This window comes from Pygocentrus nattereri, chromosome 16, assembly GCF_015220715.1.
Source record: "Pygocentrus nattereri isolate fPygNat1 chromosome 16, fPygNat1.pri, whole genome shotgun sequence".
Classification (NCBI taxonomy): domain Eukaryota; kingdom Metazoa; phylum Chordata; class Actinopteri; order Characiformes; family Serrasalmidae; genus Pygocentrus; species Pygocentrus nattereri.
Genome location: NC_051226.1, coordinates 12762221 through 12785268, shown reverse-complemented (window position 1 = coordinate 12785268; position 23048 = coordinate 12762221). Strand labels below are relative to the sequence as shown.

Here is a 23048-nt window from a genome sequence, read left to right as displayed (position 1 = left end):
ATATTAAATTGGTGATACTTGAATAACTCCATCTCCTGACTACTAAGAGAAAATTAAAGAAAGAGGTCATTTTTTAACTTTCTTATAAAATATAAGGAAAGACTTTGTATAATCAAAGAGATGACAAAAGCTGAAAATCAATGTTTTATTTAGTTCATATTATTTAAAATCATCTATCTAGTGTTTTTGTGCTTAAAAACTAGTTACTGCAAAAAAGTATCAAGAAGTCTTGTTTTCAAAGAAGCAGCTTCTATCTTGTGAGCTAGTTTGAAGAACAGTTTCTCCTCAATGCTTCCAGCCATCACAGAGATTTAGTAAATTACTGAATTCAATCACTAGCAAGTAGTCAAACACACACATGGACAATAATGTTATGTATTTCCCACTGATAATCAAACAATTATAGAATCACACATTTGGATTTAAACATCCACAAATCTGCACAGATCTGTGTATAATGTCCATTTCTCAATTGCACTCATAATGAATACTAAGATAACTGCTGCACACGCCTGCCTAATTCAGAGGGTGTATGTATTTCCTTCCCTTTCATGAAGCACATTAATGTAAGCTGTTTTTATCCACTACAGCGTAAATCTGAAAAACAAGCATAATGAGGTGCTTTCTGCACATCTGAGTTCATTACTCGTATTGCACATGAGTGAAGAATTTAATGAGTCTCACCTGAAGCCATTGCCTCTGTTTTCTCCTCCTCTTGTGCCTCATTACCGATCCACACAAACACCTGCAACACACAACCACAGCAATTACAAACCCCACAGGAGATGTCAGCACAGTGGACTGACTATGAATTTGATCTGTGGCATATAACAAAGTGGAGGTTACTTGAGAAACAGTCCACATTATTTTAGGTATAGAACCTCATGAAATAATAACTAATATTCACTCAACATAACTAATATTCAGTGAGAGTGTGCATGTGTGTGACAGAGACAGAGACAGAGAGAGAGTGTGTGTTCAGGTTCAGATGGTGAGCAGAAGTTCTCAGATAGTCTACTAGGGAGAATCACTTAAAGGTCACTGTGAAATGTTGACCAGTCATTTTATCTGGGTCTTTTTGCTTCTCTGGTTCTATTGAAAAATGTGATAATGTGAAGAGTTACCTGGTCCCAGGTGTCCAGGATCATGACATCATCTGTGGCCAGATCCTCTTGCGTCATCTCCCCAGGTACCTCCTCAATCTGCACAACCACAAAAAAAATGCACATCTGCTTCACCACCTATTCTGACAAATGCATCAGCATCAAGTTCACTGCATTTACACTAGATCACTTAAAAGTTATTACTGTCAGACTGTAAAAACTACACACACAGCAGATTCATACTGGATTAAAATCACTCCACAATTATTACTGTCAGACTGTAAAAACTACACACACAGCAGATTCATACTGGATTAAAATCACTCCACAATTATTACTGTCAGACTGTAAAAACTACACACACTGCAGATTCATGCTAAATTAAATGAACAGGTCCTTTTGATAATCCAGCTCCAGCTTGAATTGGGATGAACAGTTTAAAGTACTCACAATGAAGCGTCCGGTTTTGTTTGAGCAGGCAAAGAGTCTGGGTGGGTGAGTGTCCATCTTATCCTTCAGCCTGGTGGAGGTGCGATACGCTGCCTTTCCTCCAAGAGCTGCCCAGAAATCATCTGCATGTGAAAAAAAAACAAAAAAACAACAATGCATGAATATCAAATTTTGCAGCCTGTACAACCACCAACCTCAGTACACACAGCAACATTATTTGTCACTGAAACAGAGATCTGTATAATCATAAGTGCATGAAACATTGTCAAAAATGACTTGTGCTTTTTGTGAAGTCTGCTCTGCTCTTACCACAAAGCGAGCAAAAATATTGACAGCCTATACATTATTCGCCAATAAATAGGAAAATCATTCCGATATTGGAGCTATAGTCAAAAATCACAACTCTCAACTTGCTTTTTTGGCTGCCATTCTTCAAAGATTTACTTATGAAGACAATCACTTACTGAATTTGACAGCACAGTTGACACCACCACCCTCTGCATTAAACAGGGAAGGTTTGCTACTGCTATATTAATAAGTCATGGGGCAACACTTCTAATGCCACGTTCACCTACTATTGTAAGTTGCTTTGGATACTAGTGACTGCTGTCACATAAATGTGTTTTCCATATCTGCCATGTCTGATAATGTTTAATTTTCTCTTAAAATAGACAAATCAAACAAAGATTTCCCTATCTCTGTAGTTTTTCCTTGAAACAATGAGGTCAGATGAAGTGCCAAGCAAGACATTTGATTAGGTCTCCTGCTGCTCAGGTCCTTCTCCTGAGAAAAGAGATCTCAGTAATCTCGTGTCAACCTTTAGTGAGCATCTCAATAAAGTTACTGTGTTCAGATTCTCCAAGACAATATTTCTCTTCAACTGAACAAATGACAAAAACTCCACCAGTCCTCATCTAAAACTAAGCACATTTCTAGTGTAGATGCTGAGGGTATTATAATTTTATTATAATGATGTTTATCTTAGCCAGAAGTATTTCATGTCTCTAATGCTTTTTTTTAAACAAAATAACCATTAAGTGTGCTGAGCCATCAAAGAGCAACATTTAAGCAATACATTTTACCTACCTTATGCTCACTGCACTTCATATATGGATTATTGTGTAAACTTTCCTATTAATAACTGATGTGTAATGCACTGATATCCCTTTTTCCATTCCGATACAGATACAATACCTGAACTTTAAGCATCAGGTACAAACTCCATCTAAATTAACTGGCCTATAAATTCTTATATTATAAATATTACATTATACAAATAAATTAAAAATATATACAAATAAAACATCAAACTTGAATGAGGCTTGCAGGCTGCTATGCTAAAGGCCAACCTTAGGCTGATATTCATTCCCTCGATAACAGCCTGGACTAACATGAGATGAGAGACAGCAGAAAGATCCCTGACTCTGGTGTTAGCATGTTTTGCATTGTTTGAACATTATGTTATCTAGCTTTTTTGTGGTATACCGGTGAAACTAATACCTTAGGAAAAATTCCAACTGGTACATTACATTACCCACTACATATGCCTTCCCTCGAAAGACTGGCCTAACAGATTTTCCCATAAGCATTTTTCACTATTGTTTGTCAACCCACACTGCCGATCTGTTGCTTGCTTTAGGTACGTTTCATCTACTGGTGTTTGTGCACGCATCACTGAATAGCATGTGCGAGTCAGAAATCGCTTCATATTAACAGCATTCTCTACTGACACAGTATTGGTATTGGCAATGTCAAGTACACACGCATTCCGGTGCAACCCTAGATATTAATGTAGTTTATAGCCCCTCGGTGTTGGTGCAACACTACTTACCACTCTCCGCTCCCTCTCCAATCTCAGAAGCAGAAACCCCAAGGATGTTACACAGCTCCTGCGCCCCCCGTTTCTCTGGGTCACTGGCCCCTACACCCACCCACAGGAAGGAGCCCGCTGGGGTCACCAAGATGAAGGCATCATTGGAGTTCAGATTAGAGGCCACAGCATCAACCTGAGGAAGAGAATTTAAATAAAGAAAAATCACAAATGCTAATGAGAGACAAGAGCTTTATTGAAGCATGGGTTGTTATCTGGTCTAGATTATACTACAAGCAGCCTTGAGTTTACTTAAAACTTCTGAAGTTGCAATTTGCTTTACTTCACTGAGTAAGTGGGCATCAAAGGCCAGTGTGATTGCCCTATTGCCTCATTTCATGCTCTTTCTTGCTCAGTCACAGTATAAATTAGTTCCCAGAAGCCCTGGGCGTTAGCCTCTAGGGGTGTGCACTAGTAACTGGATATTTAGGTTCAGTCAAAAAGGTAACTATGAATGAAAAGGAAAAGGCCCCATTTATAATGAATGCCTAAATGCTGCCTTGTCATTGTTAGCCACGTTAGCATGTTTCATCAAATTACTCTTAAGTATTCCAATGAAATTACAGGTTTTTCTATTTTCTCTGAAATGAAAGCAAGTCTGGAAGAAAATATAAAAACCAATAATTTAGTGGTTTAATAATTTAATAGATTAGATTTGGCACCAGTTTATCACATTTGTGCATTATGAATAAGAATTATACACAGTCTATAACAAAGTCACATGCTGATATTCACAGGAAATTATGCAGAGAAATTCTAGTAGAGCAAAGTTTTACTGCAGAGGGAAATTTATTTTTAATTTATACATCAATACACATTGATATTGAGGTCCTTTTATTCTACCTTGAAATTAATATTAATGAATTAACTTCCATGGACTCTCAAATATCAAAACTGGCCAGAACGCATACATTAGGCACCAACCTCGACAGCCCGGGTGCAGCCGGCTGAGTTGGAGCGCACTTGGAAGAGGCGTGTTGGTGCAAACGCTGTCTGGCCTCCCTCTCTGGACGTGCCTCCCTTATACACCACCAAGGGCTTCCCACCAAACAGACTCATCAGGTGAGCTGGCTCCTTACCCTGGACCACACGCACCTGAGAAACAGACCCAAAGTTACATCCTATTCAAATGTACTTTTAAAAGAAGCCGTGCATTGATGCAAATTAGGTCATTGTTAAGAATTTTGTCAATACTGACACTTTTTTCTGCAAAAGCATGAAACACTGAAGCTCGTGTTTCATACATTCTTTTCTTAAAGGTGACTATGATCAGCTGGCCAATTTAAATACACTGTGTGATGCCACAAAGCTGAGTAGTTTAAAAAAAAAAAAAAAAAAAATCAACTGTTCACACCCACAACCAATTTTGGTAGAGCTTGTGGAAGTGGGTAGAGGGAGGGAGAGCATCCATATTTTATACTAGAAATGGGCTTTCAAATGTCATACACTGAACACTTTTCATTCATCAAGATACAATGTAAATGTTCCCTCAAAGGTTCAACAGTGGTTTTAAAGTCCAATTGTGTACCACATTTAAGGTTTATCCAGGTGAAAAGTACATATTTGCACCTTTTCATAACCTAATGTTTTAAAACAGAACAATAAAATAAAAGGCCTGGAGACAAGACGGGGTGTGTGGAGTAAATACAACTTAGGAAATATCATTTCAATGGATTATGGTACAATTATGTTCCTTGACTAAATGCACAGATGTACACTTGAAGGTACCACCCCAGTGACAAGACGCCCTGCTCCAGTGATAGTCTCATACCTTTAAGAGTGTACAGTTCTAATTACATATTGTGCTCATCTCCATGGCCCGGGACTAATCTGCTGCTAATCTTCACATTCTGCAAAAGTTTTTAGTACATGTATATGTGTTCTTCACATGTGTCCACAAGGTGGCAGCTGAGAGCAGACAGACTGAAATGTGGAGTGCCAACATTCCCAGCAGCCTTTGTGGTTGGCTGTGTTTCAGCGGTTCGTCCAGCCCCTTTAAAAATCCTTGCTTCATCATCAGGTTTTACACAAAAAGGGCCTTTCTGCTCCCCTTCCCAAACACGGGACTGTGCTGCCTGAAGTATGTACTTGTTCACATTTAGCATGGTTCCATTTCAGAGCCAAATTAAGTTCCTTAAGAGCCTCTGTTGGACCCATTTTCCCCTGTATAAACTGTTTTTCTGCAAATATTAAGACTGTTTATTCAAGTGCAAGTGGTAAACATCCTCAGGTTTGACCTAGGATCCTGCAAACTGCATCTTAAAAGGGGAACATCCACTAGCTTTTTAAAAATTCTGCATGTTTCAGTCATTAAGATGTAAACATTTTTCAAATTTCTGAAAAAGTTTTGATGTGGATTGTTGCTACTTGTAAAATCTCAGTATATCTGATTAAATAAGTTTTCCTCAGATGCTATTTTACCTTACAGTGTCTTACATCTGTCTCTCTGCCATGAATAGCTTTAAAATTGGCAAAACATCATCACAAAACTGTCACTGCAACTGAACAAAGTATTTATAATCATATAATTGCTTTCTGTGAGGGTCCTTTTAGAGGCATTTTTCTGCTTCATCTGGTTCCCATCACCATTGCTGTGATCAACTCTGACGCTGTCACTGGGTCTAGAATGGCACATATAACTACTCTTAACTACACTGAATGACTTTATTTGTATGTGAAAAATATAATTATGCAGACATTTTTAAACATTGGTGGCATACCCCTTTAACCTGTGCGTGCTGGACAGGTTTATTATTGAATTTTACATGCAAAGAAGTACACACAAAGTTCATACAGTGAACAATGCAATTTAAAATACAATACAAAATGAGGTATGCACTCACATGTTAATAGTGCACGTACACAAACAAACACAGATAAGCAGAAACATGAACACAGATAAGACATGAGGTACGAGAGAATGTGCAGCCTACACAGAACTGTGTGTCAAACTAAATAGTTGATTCTGTATGGTGTACACAGTTACTTCCATTTTCCAACAGTTGGCCAACATCATCAGCTGTCTAATTTAGAGTGATAATGCACAAATTAGGAAAAAGTGAGAAACTCCCTCATAAAGACCTCTGTGGAATGTCCTGTTTGGACCTAAACAGACTCTTCAAGCCTCAAAAAGACGAGGATAAAGATCAAACCATGCAAAACACATCTGAGGACATTTTGCTTTATCTAAATGAGCTCAAGAGTAATTTTCGTATCAGTGCTGAGGCTCTGTATAAAAGACATGCTGGCCTGAGATACGGCTACCTGAGTAGTGATAGGAGCACCAGCCACCTAGAGACAGATAGGCAAAAAATGGAGGAGGGACAGAAAGGAATGACAAATGAGGATGAAGCGGAGTAAACACATAAAAATGGTCAAAGGAGGACAGCTGTGTAGGCCTTTGGAGCAGGCGGCAATTTCAGAATTCACGCTGCTTGGTTGTAAAGATTAAGTTGACTTTAACATCAGGGTCACAAAGCCACAGAGGGCAGATATGGGTCAACACTGCAGTCAAGTGTACTCTTAAAAATATATGGCTCCTAGTGCTTCTTAGCTTGAATGTACAACCTTAGGAAAAACCTTAAATTGGTTTAATTAGTTTAATTTTTAGAGTTTCTTTAAAGGGTATATATCATACATCTTTCTCGTATTTATTTTTGAGGTCCACTTATATTGTTTCTTTGGTTTATGTACCAAACAGTGATAATTTTTACTTGACCATTTTCTGACCTCCCTTTAAATTAAACAGGCTATTTTGGCCACTATGCCTTTTTAGACTCAGCTAGTTAAATATGCTCTGTTATGATCTGGTTGTTATGATGGCTACACTCATTTACCTAGCTGAACCACTCCTTATAGCTTCAGTGTAAATGGAGGGGGGGGGTGGTCTAAATAGACAGATGAATATAAATCACAAAAACACTGATTTTAAAAGTCTGCAGCTTCATTTCCACATATGCACTATATGGACTAAAAAGTGAATGTAACATTTTAAAACTTTAACAATGTTTACATACTATATTAAATGTGATTTACTAAAAAAGCAAGGAAAAAGAGTTTTTCCATGATATGGGCCCTTTAAACTTTAAAAAAGGTGCTTCACACTTGCAAATCTCATTTACCAATACTGATTTTCATCCATTATAAGGTTCTTTACGGCAGCTGTTCTCAAACTGGTTCTCAGGGACCCCCAGACGGTCCATATTTTTGCTCTTTCCCCATGTGTTGCAAGCACCAGTTTGAGAAGCACTGCTTTAAGGAATGAAAAGTGATTTTTCTATGGTATCTCTCAAAATAATCACTTCTGGGGCCTTTATTTTAAGAGTGTTCATTCTGTAGTCATTTTGAGAATGTGCAGTGAGTTCTCTGTTCTGGATCAGTGAGGTTACCTGCACAGGTCCTCCTCCCAGCTCATCATCCAGCTGTGCAGCCAAGATTGCAGATGCTCCAGTTTCATCCTGAGTGGAATCCAGACCTTGCCTGTAGAAACAACAGCACTCAGTAAACGACTGATTCTAATGATCTGCCCAAATAACTGCTAAAGGAATGATCAGAGTCTACTGCTGAAGCCCGTGCCCATATTTCTTAAACTGCCCGTCAAAGAGCATCATTAAGCAGCTGCCTGAGCACTTATATCATTCTCTAAAGTGTTTGAACACATTTTTCAACAAGTTCAACTACTGCGACTCACCACTTTGGAAGAGCATCATACCCATGTTACACAAGTGGACAATCGCAACACAAGAGGAGTGAGGACCATGAGGAGTGTGCTAATCAGTGTACTAATCAGCTAGCCATGCTAATGCGGTGATGAAAAACTTTTTTCACAGAAGATTGAACATAACGGATATAAACAGCCATGAACTGTGGTGTAGTGCCTTTTTTGTTAGCTTTTAGCTGCTAACTAACTGGCAAGTAAAATGAAGTTGTATCAGGGGTTATGTATAACAGATGGAGCAGGCTGGAAGCTAAAGTAAGCCACAACTTTCTAAACCATTTTTGGGGGTTTGGAAAGGTAATTGTGTCAGCTTGTAAAGTGCACTTGACATTCAACACTCATGTTCACTCAATAACTCATCCCTTTGAGACATCATCTAATAAATATTACATATTCATTGGGAGCCCCCCAAGGCCAAGCTGATGAGGGCTTGTTAAAATTGGTAGTGAAGCAGGCAACAATTATTTTTTAATGTTACATGATGAAAGGTGAAAGATTACACCTAATGCCATACATCCCAACCAATGAATGTACACTATATTGCCAAAAGTATTCACTCGTCTGCTTTCACATGCATATGAAATTGAGTGAGAACCCATTCTTAATCCATAGCGTTTAATATGATGTCAGCCCATCCTTTGCAGCTATATTAGTTTCATCTCTTCTGTGAAGGCTTTCCATAAGATTTAGGAGTGTGTTTATGGGAATTTTTGACCATTCTTCCAGAACTGCATTTGTGAGGTCAGACACTGATGTTGGACGAGAAGGTCTGGCTTGCAGTCTCCACTCTAATTCATCCTAAAGGTGTTCTATCGGGTTGAGATCAGGACTCTGTGCAGGTCAGTCAAGCTCTTCAACACCAAACTCAATTTGGTGCACCATTACTTTGTGCAATGGTGTGCAGTCATGTTGGAACAGGAAGCGGCTGTCCCCAAAGTTGGAAGCATAAAATTGCAAAATTTCTTGGTCTGGTGAAGCATTATGAGTTCCTTAAACTAAGGGGCCAAGCCCAACTCCTGAAAACAACCCCACACCACAATCCCCCCTCCACCATACATTACATTTGGCACAATGCAGTGAGACAAATACCATTCTCCTGGCAATCATCAAATCCAGAGTCATCCACCCGATTGCCAGATAGAGAAGCATGATTCATCACTCCAGAGAACACGTCTCCACTGCTCTAGAGTCCAGTGGTGGTGCTTTACACTACTGCGTTTAATGCATTGCATTGGTGACGTAAGGCTTGGATGCAGCTGCTCAGCCATGGAAACTCATTCCATGAAGCTCTCTACACACTGTTCTTGAGCTAATCTGAAGCAATTGACTCTGCAGAAAGTTGCTGACCTCTGCGCACTATTCATCCGCCTCAGCACCCGCTGAACACGCTGTGGCATTTTACATGGCCTACCACTTCATGTTTGAGTTGCTGTTGTTCCCAATCGCTTTCACTTTGTTATAATACCACTGACAGTTGACTGTGGAATATTTAGCAGTGAGAAAATTTCACAACTGGATTTGTTGCACAGGTGGTATCCTATCATGGTTCCATGGTTCACTGAGCTCCTGAGAGCGACCCATTCTTTCACAAATGCTTGTAGAAGCAGCCTGCATGCCTAGGTGCTTGGGCTTATACATCTGTGGCCACGGAAGTGATTGGATGGGTGAGTGAATACTTTTGGAAACATATTGTATGTCTGTTGCACTCTGTCAGACGGACTAATAATGAATCCATCCATCCATCCATCCATTATCTTCGCGGGGGCTCCTTGGGTCTCCTCCCGGTTGGACTTGCCTTTGACACCACCCGAGGGAGGCATCCAGAAGGCATCCTAACCAGATGCCCGAACCACCTCAGCTAGCTCCTCTCGACGTGGAGAAGCAGCGGCTCTACTCCGAGTCCCTCCCAGATGACCAAACATCTCACCCTATCTCTAAGGGAGAGTCCAGACACCCTGCGGAGGAAACTCATTTCGGCCGCTTGTATTTGCGATCTCATTCTTTCGGTCATTACCCAAAGCTCATGACCAGAGGTGAGGGTGGGAACGTAGTTCGACCGGTAAATCGAGAGCCTTGCCTTATGGCTCAGCTCTTTGTTTACCACAACAGACCGGTAAAGAGCCCGCTGACCCAGCACCAATCCGCCTGTCAACCTCACGCTCCCTTTTACCATCACTCGTGAACAAGACCCCGAGATACTTAAACTCCTCCACTTGAGGCAAGAGCTTATCCATGACCCAGAGAGGGCTCTCTGCCCTTTTCCACCTGAGAACCATGGCCTTAGATTTGGAGGTACTGATTCTCATCCCGGTCGCTTCACACTCGGCTGCAAACCAATCCAGCGAAAGCTGAAGTTCACGACCTGATGTCCCCAATAGGACCATATCATCTGCAAACAGCAGCGATGTGACCTTGAGGTCACCAAACCAGACACCCTCCATCCCCTGACAGCACCTAGAAATTCTATCCATGAAAATTATGAATAGAATCAGTGACAAAGGGCAGCCCTGACAGATTCCAACTCTCACTGGGAATGAGTCTGACTTACTGCCAGCCATGCAAACCAAACTCCTGCTTTGTTTGTACAGGGCCTGAATGGCTCGTAGCAAAGAGCCATGCACCCTGTCCTCCCGAAGCACCTCCCACAGAATACCCTGGGGAACACAGTTGAATGCCTTCTCCAAATCCACAAAGCACATGTGGACTAGTTGGGCAAACTCCCATGAGGGTGAAGAATTGGTCCAGTGTTTCACGATCCGGACGGAACCCGCACTGCTCCTCCTGAATCCGAGGTTCGACTAGAAGCCAGACTCTCTTCTCCAGTACCCCTGCATAGACCTTACCAAGGAGGCTGAGGAGTGTGATTCCCCTGTAGTTGGAACACACCATCCGGTCCCCCTTTTTTAAAAAGAGGCACCACCACCCCAGTGTGCCAATACAGTGGCACTGCCCCCGATGTCCACGCAATGTTGAAAAGGCGTGTCAGCCAAGACAGCCCCACAACATCCAGAGCTTTAAGGAACTCTGGACGGATCTCATCCACCTCTGGCACCTTGCCACCAAGGAGCTTTTTAACTACCTTAGCGACTTTGGCCTCAGTAATGGACAAGCCTATTCCCATGTCCCCAGACTCTGCCTCCTCACTGGAGAATGTGTCGGTGGGATTGAGAAGGTCCTCAAAGTATTCCTTCCACCGTTCAATGACTTCTCCAGTCGAAGTCAACAGCACACCATCTCCACTATATACAGTGCTAGTGGCACACTGCTTTCCCTACAGATCAACCATTCCCAGTAGGACTCCTTCTTCAGCTTGACGGCGTCTCTCACCTGGGACGTCCATCACCGAGTTTGAGGATTACCGCCCCAACAGGCACCAACTACCTTGCAACCACAGCTACAGTCAGCCGCTTCAATAATAGAGGAGCGGAACATGGCCCATTCTGAGTCAATGTCCCTCACCCCCCCCCCCCCCCCCCCCCCCTTTCCTCCCAATCACACCCCTCCAGGTCTCACCGTCTTTGCCCACGTGAGCGTTAAAGTCCCCCAGTAGGACAATAGAGTCTCCAGGAGGAGTATTTTCAAGCACCCCTCCCAAGGACTCTAAGAAGGCTGGGTACTGTGAACTGCTATTCAGTGCATAACCACACACAACAGTCAGGACCCGTTCCCCAACCTGAAGGTGTAGGGAAGCTACCCTCTCGTCCACCGGAGAAAACCCCAACATACATGCATGAGTCGAGGGGCTATGAGAAAGCCCACACCTGCCTGCCGCCTCTCACCATGGGCAACTCCAGAAAAGAATAAAGTCCAGCCCCTCTCAAGGAGATTGGACCCAGAGCCCAAGCTGTGTGTTGAGGTGAGCCCGACTATATCTAGCTGGTGTCTCTGAACCTCACGCATCAACTCAGGCTCCTTCCCGGCCAGTGAGGTAACATTCAAAGTTCCAAAAGCCAGTTTCAGCAACTGAGGATCAGAACGCCAAGGTCCATGCCTTCAGCCACTTCAGCACCGGACCCCTACTACTGCCCCTCCCATCGGTGGTAGGTCGATGGAAGGGGGCTAATAATGAATCCAGTTCTCAAAAGCCAAAATATATAATCTTTTACCTGAACATCGGCTTGCTCACTAGTAGTCTGAACCCAGTTTGATTGAAGTGAACGTTTTTGCTGATATAAGTTGATCACAGGTCATCGTGACATGGAGTTCTTACCAAATGTAGATGATGTGTCCTTGTCTACCTCCATGTCGGTAGTTGTACAGGATGATGTAACTGTCTCCACCATAGAACTGACCGTATGTAGAGGGATCAACAGGAACTTTGTCTCCACTTTCAATACGCCAGATCTGAAATGACAGAGTATAATGTGACCAAGCATACTACCACTTACATTTACATTTCTCCGAGCATAATCTCCACAATCTTCTGCTCATGATAAGTCATAGACATAAACAATGTTTACTCTACCTCTCTACATTTCTCATAGACAGCTGTTAATGCTTAGCTTTCACCCTTCATTCAAGTATGACTGAGCCAAGCCAAGCAGAGCCAGTGCTCACTCTTACCTGTTTCTCTCCACTACCATTGTCGATCATGCCGTGCTGTGCTGCCATGGCAGGCGAGTCGTGCAGAGTGGAAGCATCAAATGGCACCTTCTCGATCTTGGCGATGTGGTTGGAAACGTATGCCACACCCATGCCGTCTGTCTGGTCCACATCGCGCCAGTTCTTGAAGAACTGTTTGAACAATGGTGTCTCACCCATCTCAGGGAGGATCTGCACTTGAGTGTGTTTGGGGTAGCCCATCTTCTTAATAAACTCATCTGCTGCCTTCATGGCTGCCTTGCGTTCGTCAACGTTGGCATCCTTTCCTGTTGGGTGAATGTCATCAGTGCATTAAAAGAAGGACAATGCATAGACAAGTATGGTAGAGTTCAATAGTATCTTTTGGCTTGCAGTAGACACCAACATCTACATTTTCAGAAAAGCAATTAAAACATGTCCTCTAGCAGTTGTGATGCAAACGGCCTTAGATGAGGGTCTACAGAAATGTCCATTTTTGTGTCCCTAGCGTTTGCAGATATCTATCCATCCACCCATCCATTTTCTAAGCCGCTTCTCCCGTTTGCAGATACATTACACTTTAAAAAAACATGTTAGGGTTACAATTGATTTATGTTTCAAAACATTTTGTTTATTTTAACAATTGCATTTTCTTCAGCCATAAATTTAGCAATATTGTTTTTAAAATTAATTATAGACTTCCAAGCACCACAGAAATGCTTGCCCACACAGTCATGTGTAACGGTTGAGTGCCATATTTCGAAGAGAAAAAAAATGTTTTTTCTTAAATTTTAACTACAATAATCTATACATGCCTAAGAAATATATTATTTAAATGACAAAGAAAACAAATGGCAAATAAATATTATAAAATATAAAATGAAAGTTGTGGTCCCCAGGAGTCGCGTCAGTGGTGTTACCACATAACAAAAAATCTCTTATTTTGAAATAAAAATCACACTGATGACTTGACTTCCTTTTACCCATGTTCTGACAATCTATGAAAAAAGCACATGGTAAGTCCACTGTGTCTCATTTCATTTCATATAAAGCTTTTAGTTGATGTCACTGGTATGACCTACTTTATTCTTGGGTAATTGTAAAGAATAGAATACAAATGGATTAAATTACATAATGACTGACAACATGCGGTTTGATGGTCTGTAGCAGCCATTTTGTAAAATGCATTTAACCAGTGACACCTATGAAGAGACAGAGAAGCAGATGTTTCTGTAGAATGACCCATTAATTAATGTAAAGCATCAAATATATCAAAAGGAAAGTGATAAGTTGCAGTTCCACAGGGCTGCATGAACCTCTTCTGGTGTTAAATGCAGTGTGGCAGTTTCTGACATACATTCACACCACAACTCAAATCACTGACAGCTTCTTTCAGAGGTCAGAAACATCACTTCAGTCACAATAAGAAGTGAATGAAGTATGTTTGTACACCTTTTTAACATTTTTTTCTCTCTGTGTAAAGAGCATAAGGTACTAAGTGAAGACTCTTTGCTTTGAACTTGACTGTTTACCTTTCCACACAAAGATCTTGCCATCGGAGCCGTGGTCCAAAATGAAGCAATCAGTGGACTCTAAAGCACTCTGAGAGAAAGGGTTCTCATCAGCAACCAAGGCCATAGTCATGGTCCCGCTTGCGTCTGAAAGCTGTGGAACAGTAGACAGTAGTTTACATAAGAGTAGTAAGATGCAGTCTGTCTGTACTGAAATGGCTCTTTAAGTCTTCATCTGTTTGAATAACCAAAGCACCTTGTACAGTTTAGCCAGTTTCCTGTTTGAAGCATCTGCTTTAATGTCATCATCAGCTCCTTCAGGCAGGTCTGGCTTTTCTCCTAGAACCTAAAGGCAAACGACAAAACATGTTGTACTGAATCGTGTATGGCCAGGCATGAAGATCAGCTTGAGTAGAGCGCTTTTAGCTTCATTCCAGGCTCTTACCTCAAGTATCTTTTCTCGCTCAACTCCCTCATCACATACGCACACCCGAGCTCGCCCACTGCGCTCGTTATCACGGATGGCCTTGGCGAGCTGAGTGGCCTTCAGCTTCTCAAATCGATTGCTCTTGGATCCACACCACTGGTAGATCTCCTGTGATCCAAAAGATGATACAATTCATGACCTAACAGGGGGCTCTGGAGGGCCAGACTTTAGCACATTTTAGGTGTATTTACCTGCTTAAAAACACCTACTAAGCCTGGCATATAACTGTTCATTTGAACCAGACCACACCAGCACCTCCTGGACTAGATCAGAACTAACCAACGGAAACACTGCCATATCTAACTTTTAAAAATATGCCTTATCCTTCGTATCAGTCTGTGAGGTACTCACATTACCCAGGTCCAGGATAAAGCAGTCTCCATTATTGAAGCTGTCCCAGCTCACGGGTACTTCTGTTGCCCTGACAACACGGCGACCCTTGACCTGGAGCACACGTTGCATCTCTACCTCATTGGTGACAACATGCCTGAATCCTGAGGCGACTCCTCCTTTCTGAGAGGAGAAAGAGAAAAAAGAAGAGACAGATTTATAGCCACACAAGCATTTACAGGATTCCCTGCATTAAATCATCAGCACTAACACCCTGCTTATACTGATAACTATACAGTGCACATGGGAAACCTGGTTAACATCACAGATGTTAATTTAAGTATTTTATTATTACAGAACGTGCATTTATTGGTGATGTTTGTTGTATATCATGTTAATTCATCTATTTTTATTGATCAAAATGGGGTACAAAAAAGGATACTGCGTAGATTGAGATGCTCACTACAGCACCTTAAACCCTGCTACATAACATTGACATATCCTAAATGACATTTTTATGGCAAGGTTGTCATACACTGTCATTACTGTGCATAATCAGTCATTACAACACATATGTTATTATCAGCTTGCCATTACAGGTGAAAGTAATTTCATAGTAATGTTTGATATCACAACAGCTAATCAGATACACAGCAAAATTTAATACATGACACATGAAGCTGTTATATGATATAAATCTTTGAACTTGCCAATGGAAGAGACTCAGGAGAACGGAGTTCGTATAAATGATGGTTTTACACAAAAGATTACACTGTACAAGTTTGCCACCAATGCCCAACGCACACCTTGTGTTCGACTGACCCCCCCCCCAGGACCCTTGTTACCGTTGTAAAATTGGAGTCAGTGTTCTCAGAGCCTTAGATCCTATCATGAAAGGATGGAGGTGGCTTTCTCAGGGATCCTGTTATAAATACTTCAGTTTTCTAAACCGAGTGCTCTGTACCAAGAAGGCCTAATCCCCCTTAGGGGGTGTTGTAAAGGCCATTGGTTGTTGTTGTTCAAACCATGAGAACAGACCACAGGTAACTTCTTGTGAGAACTCTTAAGCATTAATACTGCTTAAAAATTAATATCTACTTAAAACAAAGGAAAAAGAACAGAAAACTAGAAAATAAAACAATTCTCAACAAATAACATCAAACATTATGGCATTATGACAATTGCCAGTAATAGTAACATGACACAGTGTTACATCACTGTACAATATCTGCCTTGATAACGCATGACATGGTTATGCTGTGGTTCTATCATGTGTCAGGATTGTTCTAAATAAATTTCTTTATAAATTACAATTATTAAATTAGTCAATATCATAGCGTAAATAAAAACTTTTTTACTGTTATTTTGAATCTTTTAAATTTTGAAGTCAAACACTTGAATTGGTCCAGTATTTATCAGCTTGATTTAGGCCACAGAACATGATCAAATATGATAAGTAGTATAAATAAGTCAGACAAGATTAATATAACCTATGAGTATTAGCATTATTTCTACATGAGTATGCAGTGACTGAAGTGACATACTGAAGCAATGGATTTGGACAGGGCTAAAATTACTGAGATCATCTGTGTTAAGTACATTACCCTATCTCCCCATGTGAAACTAATCCCATCTGAATTTTAAACACTTATCAAGATGGTTTTGCCACATCACTCTTACTGGCCACTTACCATGTATTGCAGACCTTTCTTAAAGTAGCCCAGGAAAGTTTTAGACTCAAAGCCTTGGACTTCCCGGTACTGGATGGGTTTTCCACCCAGGTAGTCGTCCAGTTGTACTGTAAATATGGCAGCTGCTCCACTCTCATCCTGCGTGCAGTAGTCACCTGGAAAACAGAGTGGGAATTTAGCTGCACATTTAAACAAAACAATGAACTTGCACAGCTCTGTATGTGGCACCACTTTGATTCTCATAGAAGCTTTCCATTCCTAAATGGTTCTGCCCAGCCAATCAGTTACTTTGTCACAGGAATGATGCCATTATTTAATACACGGAGCCAGACTGGAGAGAGGAAATTATACACTGTGGGACAAATTTACTCATAAGTTCTACAAAAAATTAAAAACATCACACTGAGTTAATTAAAAAGTATTCTGGAAGAACAATAGATTATTGGTTAATGGCACATTCTTCACTCAATCTGTACTTGAACTATTGTTTTTAATCGCTTAAATCTTTTAGCAGACCAAGGCCCAATCCTATCTCTTCCTTTTACCTCTACCCCTTGTTTTTGAGTGTCACCTTTCCCCATGGAACTGAGTTATAAGAGGCAGCGGTTGAAATCTTCCCCTATGAAATCGGACAATCCTCAAATAAAAAAGAACATTACTTCATTAATAGGCTACTAGCGATGCACTGTAGGCAACAGTCTGCAATGATAGCAGAGGAGGGTAAAGTTCAGCAACCTCACTGTTGAGCTCTAGTTACATTTGGGCAACATAAGTTTTCAAAGAGGGGGATACGACAATTACTTATTATCACCCACCCATAATTATTTGGTGACACAAAGCTAAAGTCAGTAATTCGGCAGCTTCTCGTTCGAATTTTCCTGTTCCACCTTAAATGGTACAGCAGTTTGATGCTCTGGCATCAATACTGCTGGACTATTTAAGGTGAAACAGGAAAGTTAGCTAGCTAGCTACCAAGACATGTTTAAAATGAAGAAGAGGACCATAATACATTGAAACGGCATTACACTAAGATACTACAGTGTTAACTGTAATTTTTAACAGAAAATACATTACAATCTTACCTAGCCAGAAGTGGAGATCGTACTGGAGGTTACCGGAACGCTGTTTGATGGTGTTGAGGACCACGTAGGCATCACCCGTATAAAAACCTCCATAAAGGTTCTCTGGCACAGCCACCAGGTCAAACTTCTCAATCCTCCACACCTGCAGGCCAGGCTCCTTGCCTGCCCGCTCAAACTCAGGGTGGGACACCATGCTGTCTGGAGAAAGGGCGTGCTCAGTTTATTCACACTGATGAAAACATATCCAACTCATTCATCTCAACATTGAAACAGGAATGGAGTTTTTCTGCTGGATGAGTGTAGTGCCTTTTCAGGCAGTTGTTTCTACCACTTTAACCACATCTCACATTTGCTCAGATTATGTGGCTGTTTTTGTATCTGGACAGAGATTGCGGAAAAAAAATTACATTGATGGATCCATTTTACAACATCTCACTTAATGCCCAACAGACTCATAGCCCAACCCATAGTGTACTATACCATAGTCCATGCCAAAGCCTAGAGTGAACTCAGAGGAAGTTCAGCTCTGAGCTGAAAGACAGCCAAAGCCCTCAGGAAGAGGAACAGCTGTGACTCAGAAAGGCAGCTGTAGCCTGCCCAGATTTATACCAGTTATGCCACACATACTCCCAAACACAATCACGTTTACAAAATGTGCACAACCACTCAGACAGAAACACTGAGTATCAACACTTTGTTCCAACTACATTTAGCCATGATGCTGCAGTGTGGCTCTTAGAACATAGAGCTAAAAGAGCTTATAGCCACACATGGGGGTGTATGTGGATGTTTGAGATTTTTTAGGTTGGGCAGTTCCTCTCTAGTGTAACTGAATTTTGGCACTGTTGTTTTTATAGGCCACAGCAAGAAATGCCTGAGATGCCTGGATAAGAAGAGCTATTGAGGCAGAGGCCATTCCAGGAGATCTGTTCATGTTCTCTGAGGCTGCTATAAGATGAGAGTGGAACATGAGATAGAGGTAGAAACGGTAGATGCACAGCATATCTTCAGTGTCCAAAATGGTTAAATTTACAGGTGCAAAAATATCCTTTACTTTGAATGTAAGTTAATGTAAATTAATTAATGTAAATGCAATTTTCAAACATTCATATTGGTTCATTCATCATAAAATTTTCTCACAAAAAAAGTAAAGGGATGTTTCCAAGCATAATAATGTAGAAGACTTAAAATTGCTAAGTAGATGGCAAAAGACAGCAATAATATGATAGTCAATCATTTTGAATCATCACAAATCTTTGTATTAACAACCATGATAGCACACCGAGTATATAATTAATCCTGCAAGCTTAAACCCAAATAAACACCCTTTTCTCAATACAAATTCATGCTGCAAACACGCTATAAACAGCTTTTCTCAGCGTCGTCCTCCTGAATTTACTGTTATACCCTTCTTGCTCATTTTACAGAGAGCCTTAGTTTAGAATTCTTTCCCCACCACTAAAAACCTAAATCACAGCACTCATGGCCTAGTCCTCTTTTCCAGTGTTAACCAGGAATTTGTTCTTGATTCTTACCAGCTGAGGGAAGGACATTCAGTTCATGCGCCCTTTAGACATGGCCCAGAGTCTGGTCTACCACTACATGGCTTTGTTTGGAAATTAAGCCTCAAATCAGACTTGTTAATTTTATGTTAAATAATTATATACACACACACACACACACATATACATATATATATATATATATATATATATATATATATATATATATAAACAGTGACATATGTCACAATTATTTAATTTAAATTGTTAATAGTTAATAGTTGCAACCATCTAAGTGCTGGCCCTATTATCAGGAGATTGTGAGTTTCGATCCCTGTTGATGCTGCTACAGCCATCCATGGCCGGGACTCCAAGAGAGCACAATTGGCCTCACCCTCTTAGTGTATAGGATGCCACCCCCTTTCTCCTTCATCACTCAGTGTGATGTTAGCTGACATAACAGATCTGGTGATTGGCATTGTCCTCTTCAATGAGCGGTAGTTAGCAAAGATGAGGTGGACCTCATGGTCTCGGAAGACCTGTGGGAGCCTTTGCCCTCCTAGCTCTCCTGGCATCATGTTATTAGGGGAGTTCTAATTAGTGGGTGGAAGTGGAAGCAACTAAATTGGGGATTTTTTTAAATGGTTGCATTATTTTTAAAAAGCGCCAATTAGAGTATATATTCTTACTCAATAGTGAAGAATCCAAACCCTAACTTAACCAGGGGACCAGCCGTATGTCTGGAGATATGAAGTTTATTCGTTTGTGTGTGCAGGTACCAGACACCTAGCCAGCCCGTAAGACACTGGGCTGATGCAGTTTTATAGCTGGACTAATGGCAAGATTAGGCTCAGCCTATACATGACAACTGACAGGTAAGAAAGACATGACCATGTAGGGATAAACAAGAATAGACAGAAGAATGTTATAAATACAGTCACAGTACAGACACACAGAATACTGAATATAATGACATAACGCAACACTAAACACATTAAAGAGCAGTACATTTCTACAATAGGCTTAGGGCATGATTATCCACAGGTCATTACAGGTCCATAAAGTCATGTTTAGCAATCTTACGTTTCCCCACAAAGGCACTCAAGTTGCTTGTTGATTTTTTTAGGAGTATATTTTTATTCAGGTTTTTTGTATGTTACACAATAAACCAGAACAAACACACTTAAGAACAAGATTGATGCACATAATCTTCAAACAATAATAAACTGACTCTCATACACTACTGTCATTCATATTACGCATGACTTTTTCTAAGCATTTCTTTTACAAAGGCAATAGCATTAGACAGTGTTCCACTGTGACTGCTGTTGTTTGATGTAACTTGGCAGTGGCAGAGTGAAAACTTCAAAAATAAAATGTAAATTTACATATTTTAATGTTAAAATACATTTTGGATAAAAAAAATTTTATTAAGTAATGAGTTTGACGACACCAGGCTTGTGGGGAAACATCAGAAATGAATGACACATATTGTGAATACTGGACCAAGAGACATAGAAGTGAATTTAAGAACATTGAGTAAAGGACAAATGTGTGTTCTATGGAACCCCATAGGCCCAGAATGTAGCAGCATTCTGAGATATAAGAGTTAAGAATAACCTTTAACTAACTGGAATAGTTTTAGATCACTGAACATTTTAAAACCCTTATGATTCATAACCTTTAGAGATCCAACATGATGCATCATAAACCACCCACTGACTCCAAGAGACAAAATACCAGTGCAGCAACTAAATGTCAATGATAGCCCAATAAGACTCAATATGGTCATGAGGAGACAGTAAAGCCAAATTTATTTCCAGTTCATCGAGAGACTCTGTGAGAGCATTCAAGCACTGCCTGAGTACATGGCTGCAGCTTCATGTTCAGCTAATATGGTGCTAGCTAACATATGCTGGCAAAGAGGTCAGAGAGGGTGACTCAGCAGCAGGTCTTTTGTCCAGTGTCCACACACTTCTTTGTGAAGACAAAAACAAAACAAGTACTGATTTAAAACAGAATTTGTCATTTGAGACATGCTTTCATGCTTGTATAATTATTGTGCATGAAGCTTCGTCTGAGGAGGTGCTCATACACAAAGCAGCATTTTAAATACACAGCTGTTAAAGTGCAGTAGCATCTTCCAAAGAGGACCACGCCCCTGGCTACTGCAGCTAGTCTCTGCTTGGCAACGGTTACCATCAGGCTTCCTTTGAGCTTGCCATTATTAATCGAATCCACATCATACGACATGCGCTTTGCATGTACAACTCTATTTCGAGAGCGCTATATGAAAGCTAAAGACACTATGATCAGACACATAACTGCTCCCTCTGGGCACGATCCTGCCTCTGACTGCAGCTGTCTTAGTGGGTAGCATAATAGTCTGTCTTAGATCTTTGCCAAGGGATTTGAAGTGTGCATGTGTACACAAGCAGAGTCTCTTTGGAACCTAGAGCATTACATTTGCCCGACATGGGGACTAATTAATTTACAGAGGGTTTCTGATATTGGTATTCTGGGATTGAACACTAATTCACAGAAAACACAGAATCTGTGAAACAGTCCAGTCAGTTTTACATTTGCCACGCCCAGTTTTACATGCAGCAGTGTGAGGCAGTTTGCTGGCCCAAAAAGGTTATAAATAGACCAGGTCCCATGACTGACGTCTCCCTCAGGGCCTCATGGGAGAGTTTTGAGAAGAGCCTTAGCCAGTGAGTATGCAATCACACCCACATACAAACAACTGTATACACAATACTGTATGGGTGTATGAGAGGTTATGTAGGGCATAGAGAAGGACAATGTCAGAGATGGAAGAGTTTCCATGTTGTTAAGCTAATTCTGAACTTCTGAACATGGCTACATTGTTTAGAGTAAACTCAAAGCCTTCAGTTATTTGATCTTTCTGAGCCAGGTCTTGAAAACTGATGAAAGTCAACAGATTTGAGCAATTTTTGGTTGATCTTTTAGTACACTTGGTGCAATAACAAGACAATTTGTATTATGACTGAAATAGGGTTAATAGAAGATACTGATACAGAAGTATAGAATTGAGATCTTAGTCTGGGATGAGTCATCTATGTTGACACCAAAGATTCGAATCAAATCAAGGGTATGGCTGCAGCAGTGACAGCAGGAATAGACACAACTGAGGTTCTTTTGTACTGTCAAGAACAGGGATGCACAATAATAATCATTCATTCATTAATCTTCTAACCACTTATCCTCATGGATCATGGGGGATGCTGGAGCTTATCGCAGTGCTCACTGTGCAGAAGCTGGACATACCCTGGACAGGTCACCAGTCCCCAACAGGGCACGTACACAGACATACACATTTAAGGGCAATTTAGTATCTCCAGTTGGCCTGACTTGGTCTTTAGACTGTGGAGGAAACCCACACAGGCACAAGAAAATATGCAAACTCACAATCGAACCCAGGCCCTTTCAGCTATGAATCAACAGTGCTACCCACAATTGCTTAAAAAAAAAATTAGCAGCACTAGACATAGGTTAAAATTTGGCCAATCTATCAAACTGATATTTCATGATATATTTATTGTACTCTGTTATTGTGCTTAACTGATTTTTACAATTTATTCATAGTACTGTACTTGTAACCCTGTAAAACATATTTCTCCATGACTAATCTAGGTGGACCTTTTATAACTGGTTATGTAACAACAATAACAACAACAATAACAACAGCTGATAAGAAAATATCAGATATGGTTAATTCTCT

At 40.7% G+C, this 23048-nt stretch overlaps 1 protein-coding gene across 2 annotated transcripts in view; it reads right to left on the bottom strand.

Moving 5' to 3' along the window:
* Positions 1–23048, bottom strand: part of gsna (gelsolin a) — a 29659-nt gene that overhangs the window by 1582 nt on the left and 5029 nt on the right. Inside the window, exons 2-16 of one of the 2 annotated variants that reach the window (XM_017715584.2) lie at positions 17802–17999; positions 16720–16874; positions 15050–15211; positions 14657–14806; positions 14468–14557; positions 14233–14365; positions 12704–13008; positions 12351–12484; positions 7812–7902; positions 6688–6714; positions 4348–4518; positions 3385–3559; positions 1554–1675; positions 1125–1202; positions 685–745 (exon numbers count right to left, since the gene is read on the bottom strand). In XM_017715584.2, the coding sequence (XP_017571073.1) occupies positions 685–745; positions 1125–1202; positions 1554–1675; positions 3385–3559; positions 4348–4518; positions 6688–6714; positions 7812–7902; positions 12351–12484; positions 12704–13008; positions 14233–14365; positions 14468–14557; positions 14657–14806; positions 15050–15211; positions 16720–16874; positions 17802–17994 (2047 nt within the window). In that variant the 5' untranslated portion in view covers positions 17995–17999. The remainder of the gene's footprint in view (positions 1–684; positions 746–1124; positions 1203–1553; positions 1676–3384; positions 3560–4347; positions 4519–6687; positions 6715–7811; positions 7903–12350; positions 12485–12703; positions 13009–14232; positions 14366–14467; positions 14558–14656; positions 14807–15049; positions 15212–16719; positions 16875–17801; positions 18000–23048) is intronic. The other variant, XM_017715595.2, reaches the window with a different exon arrangement.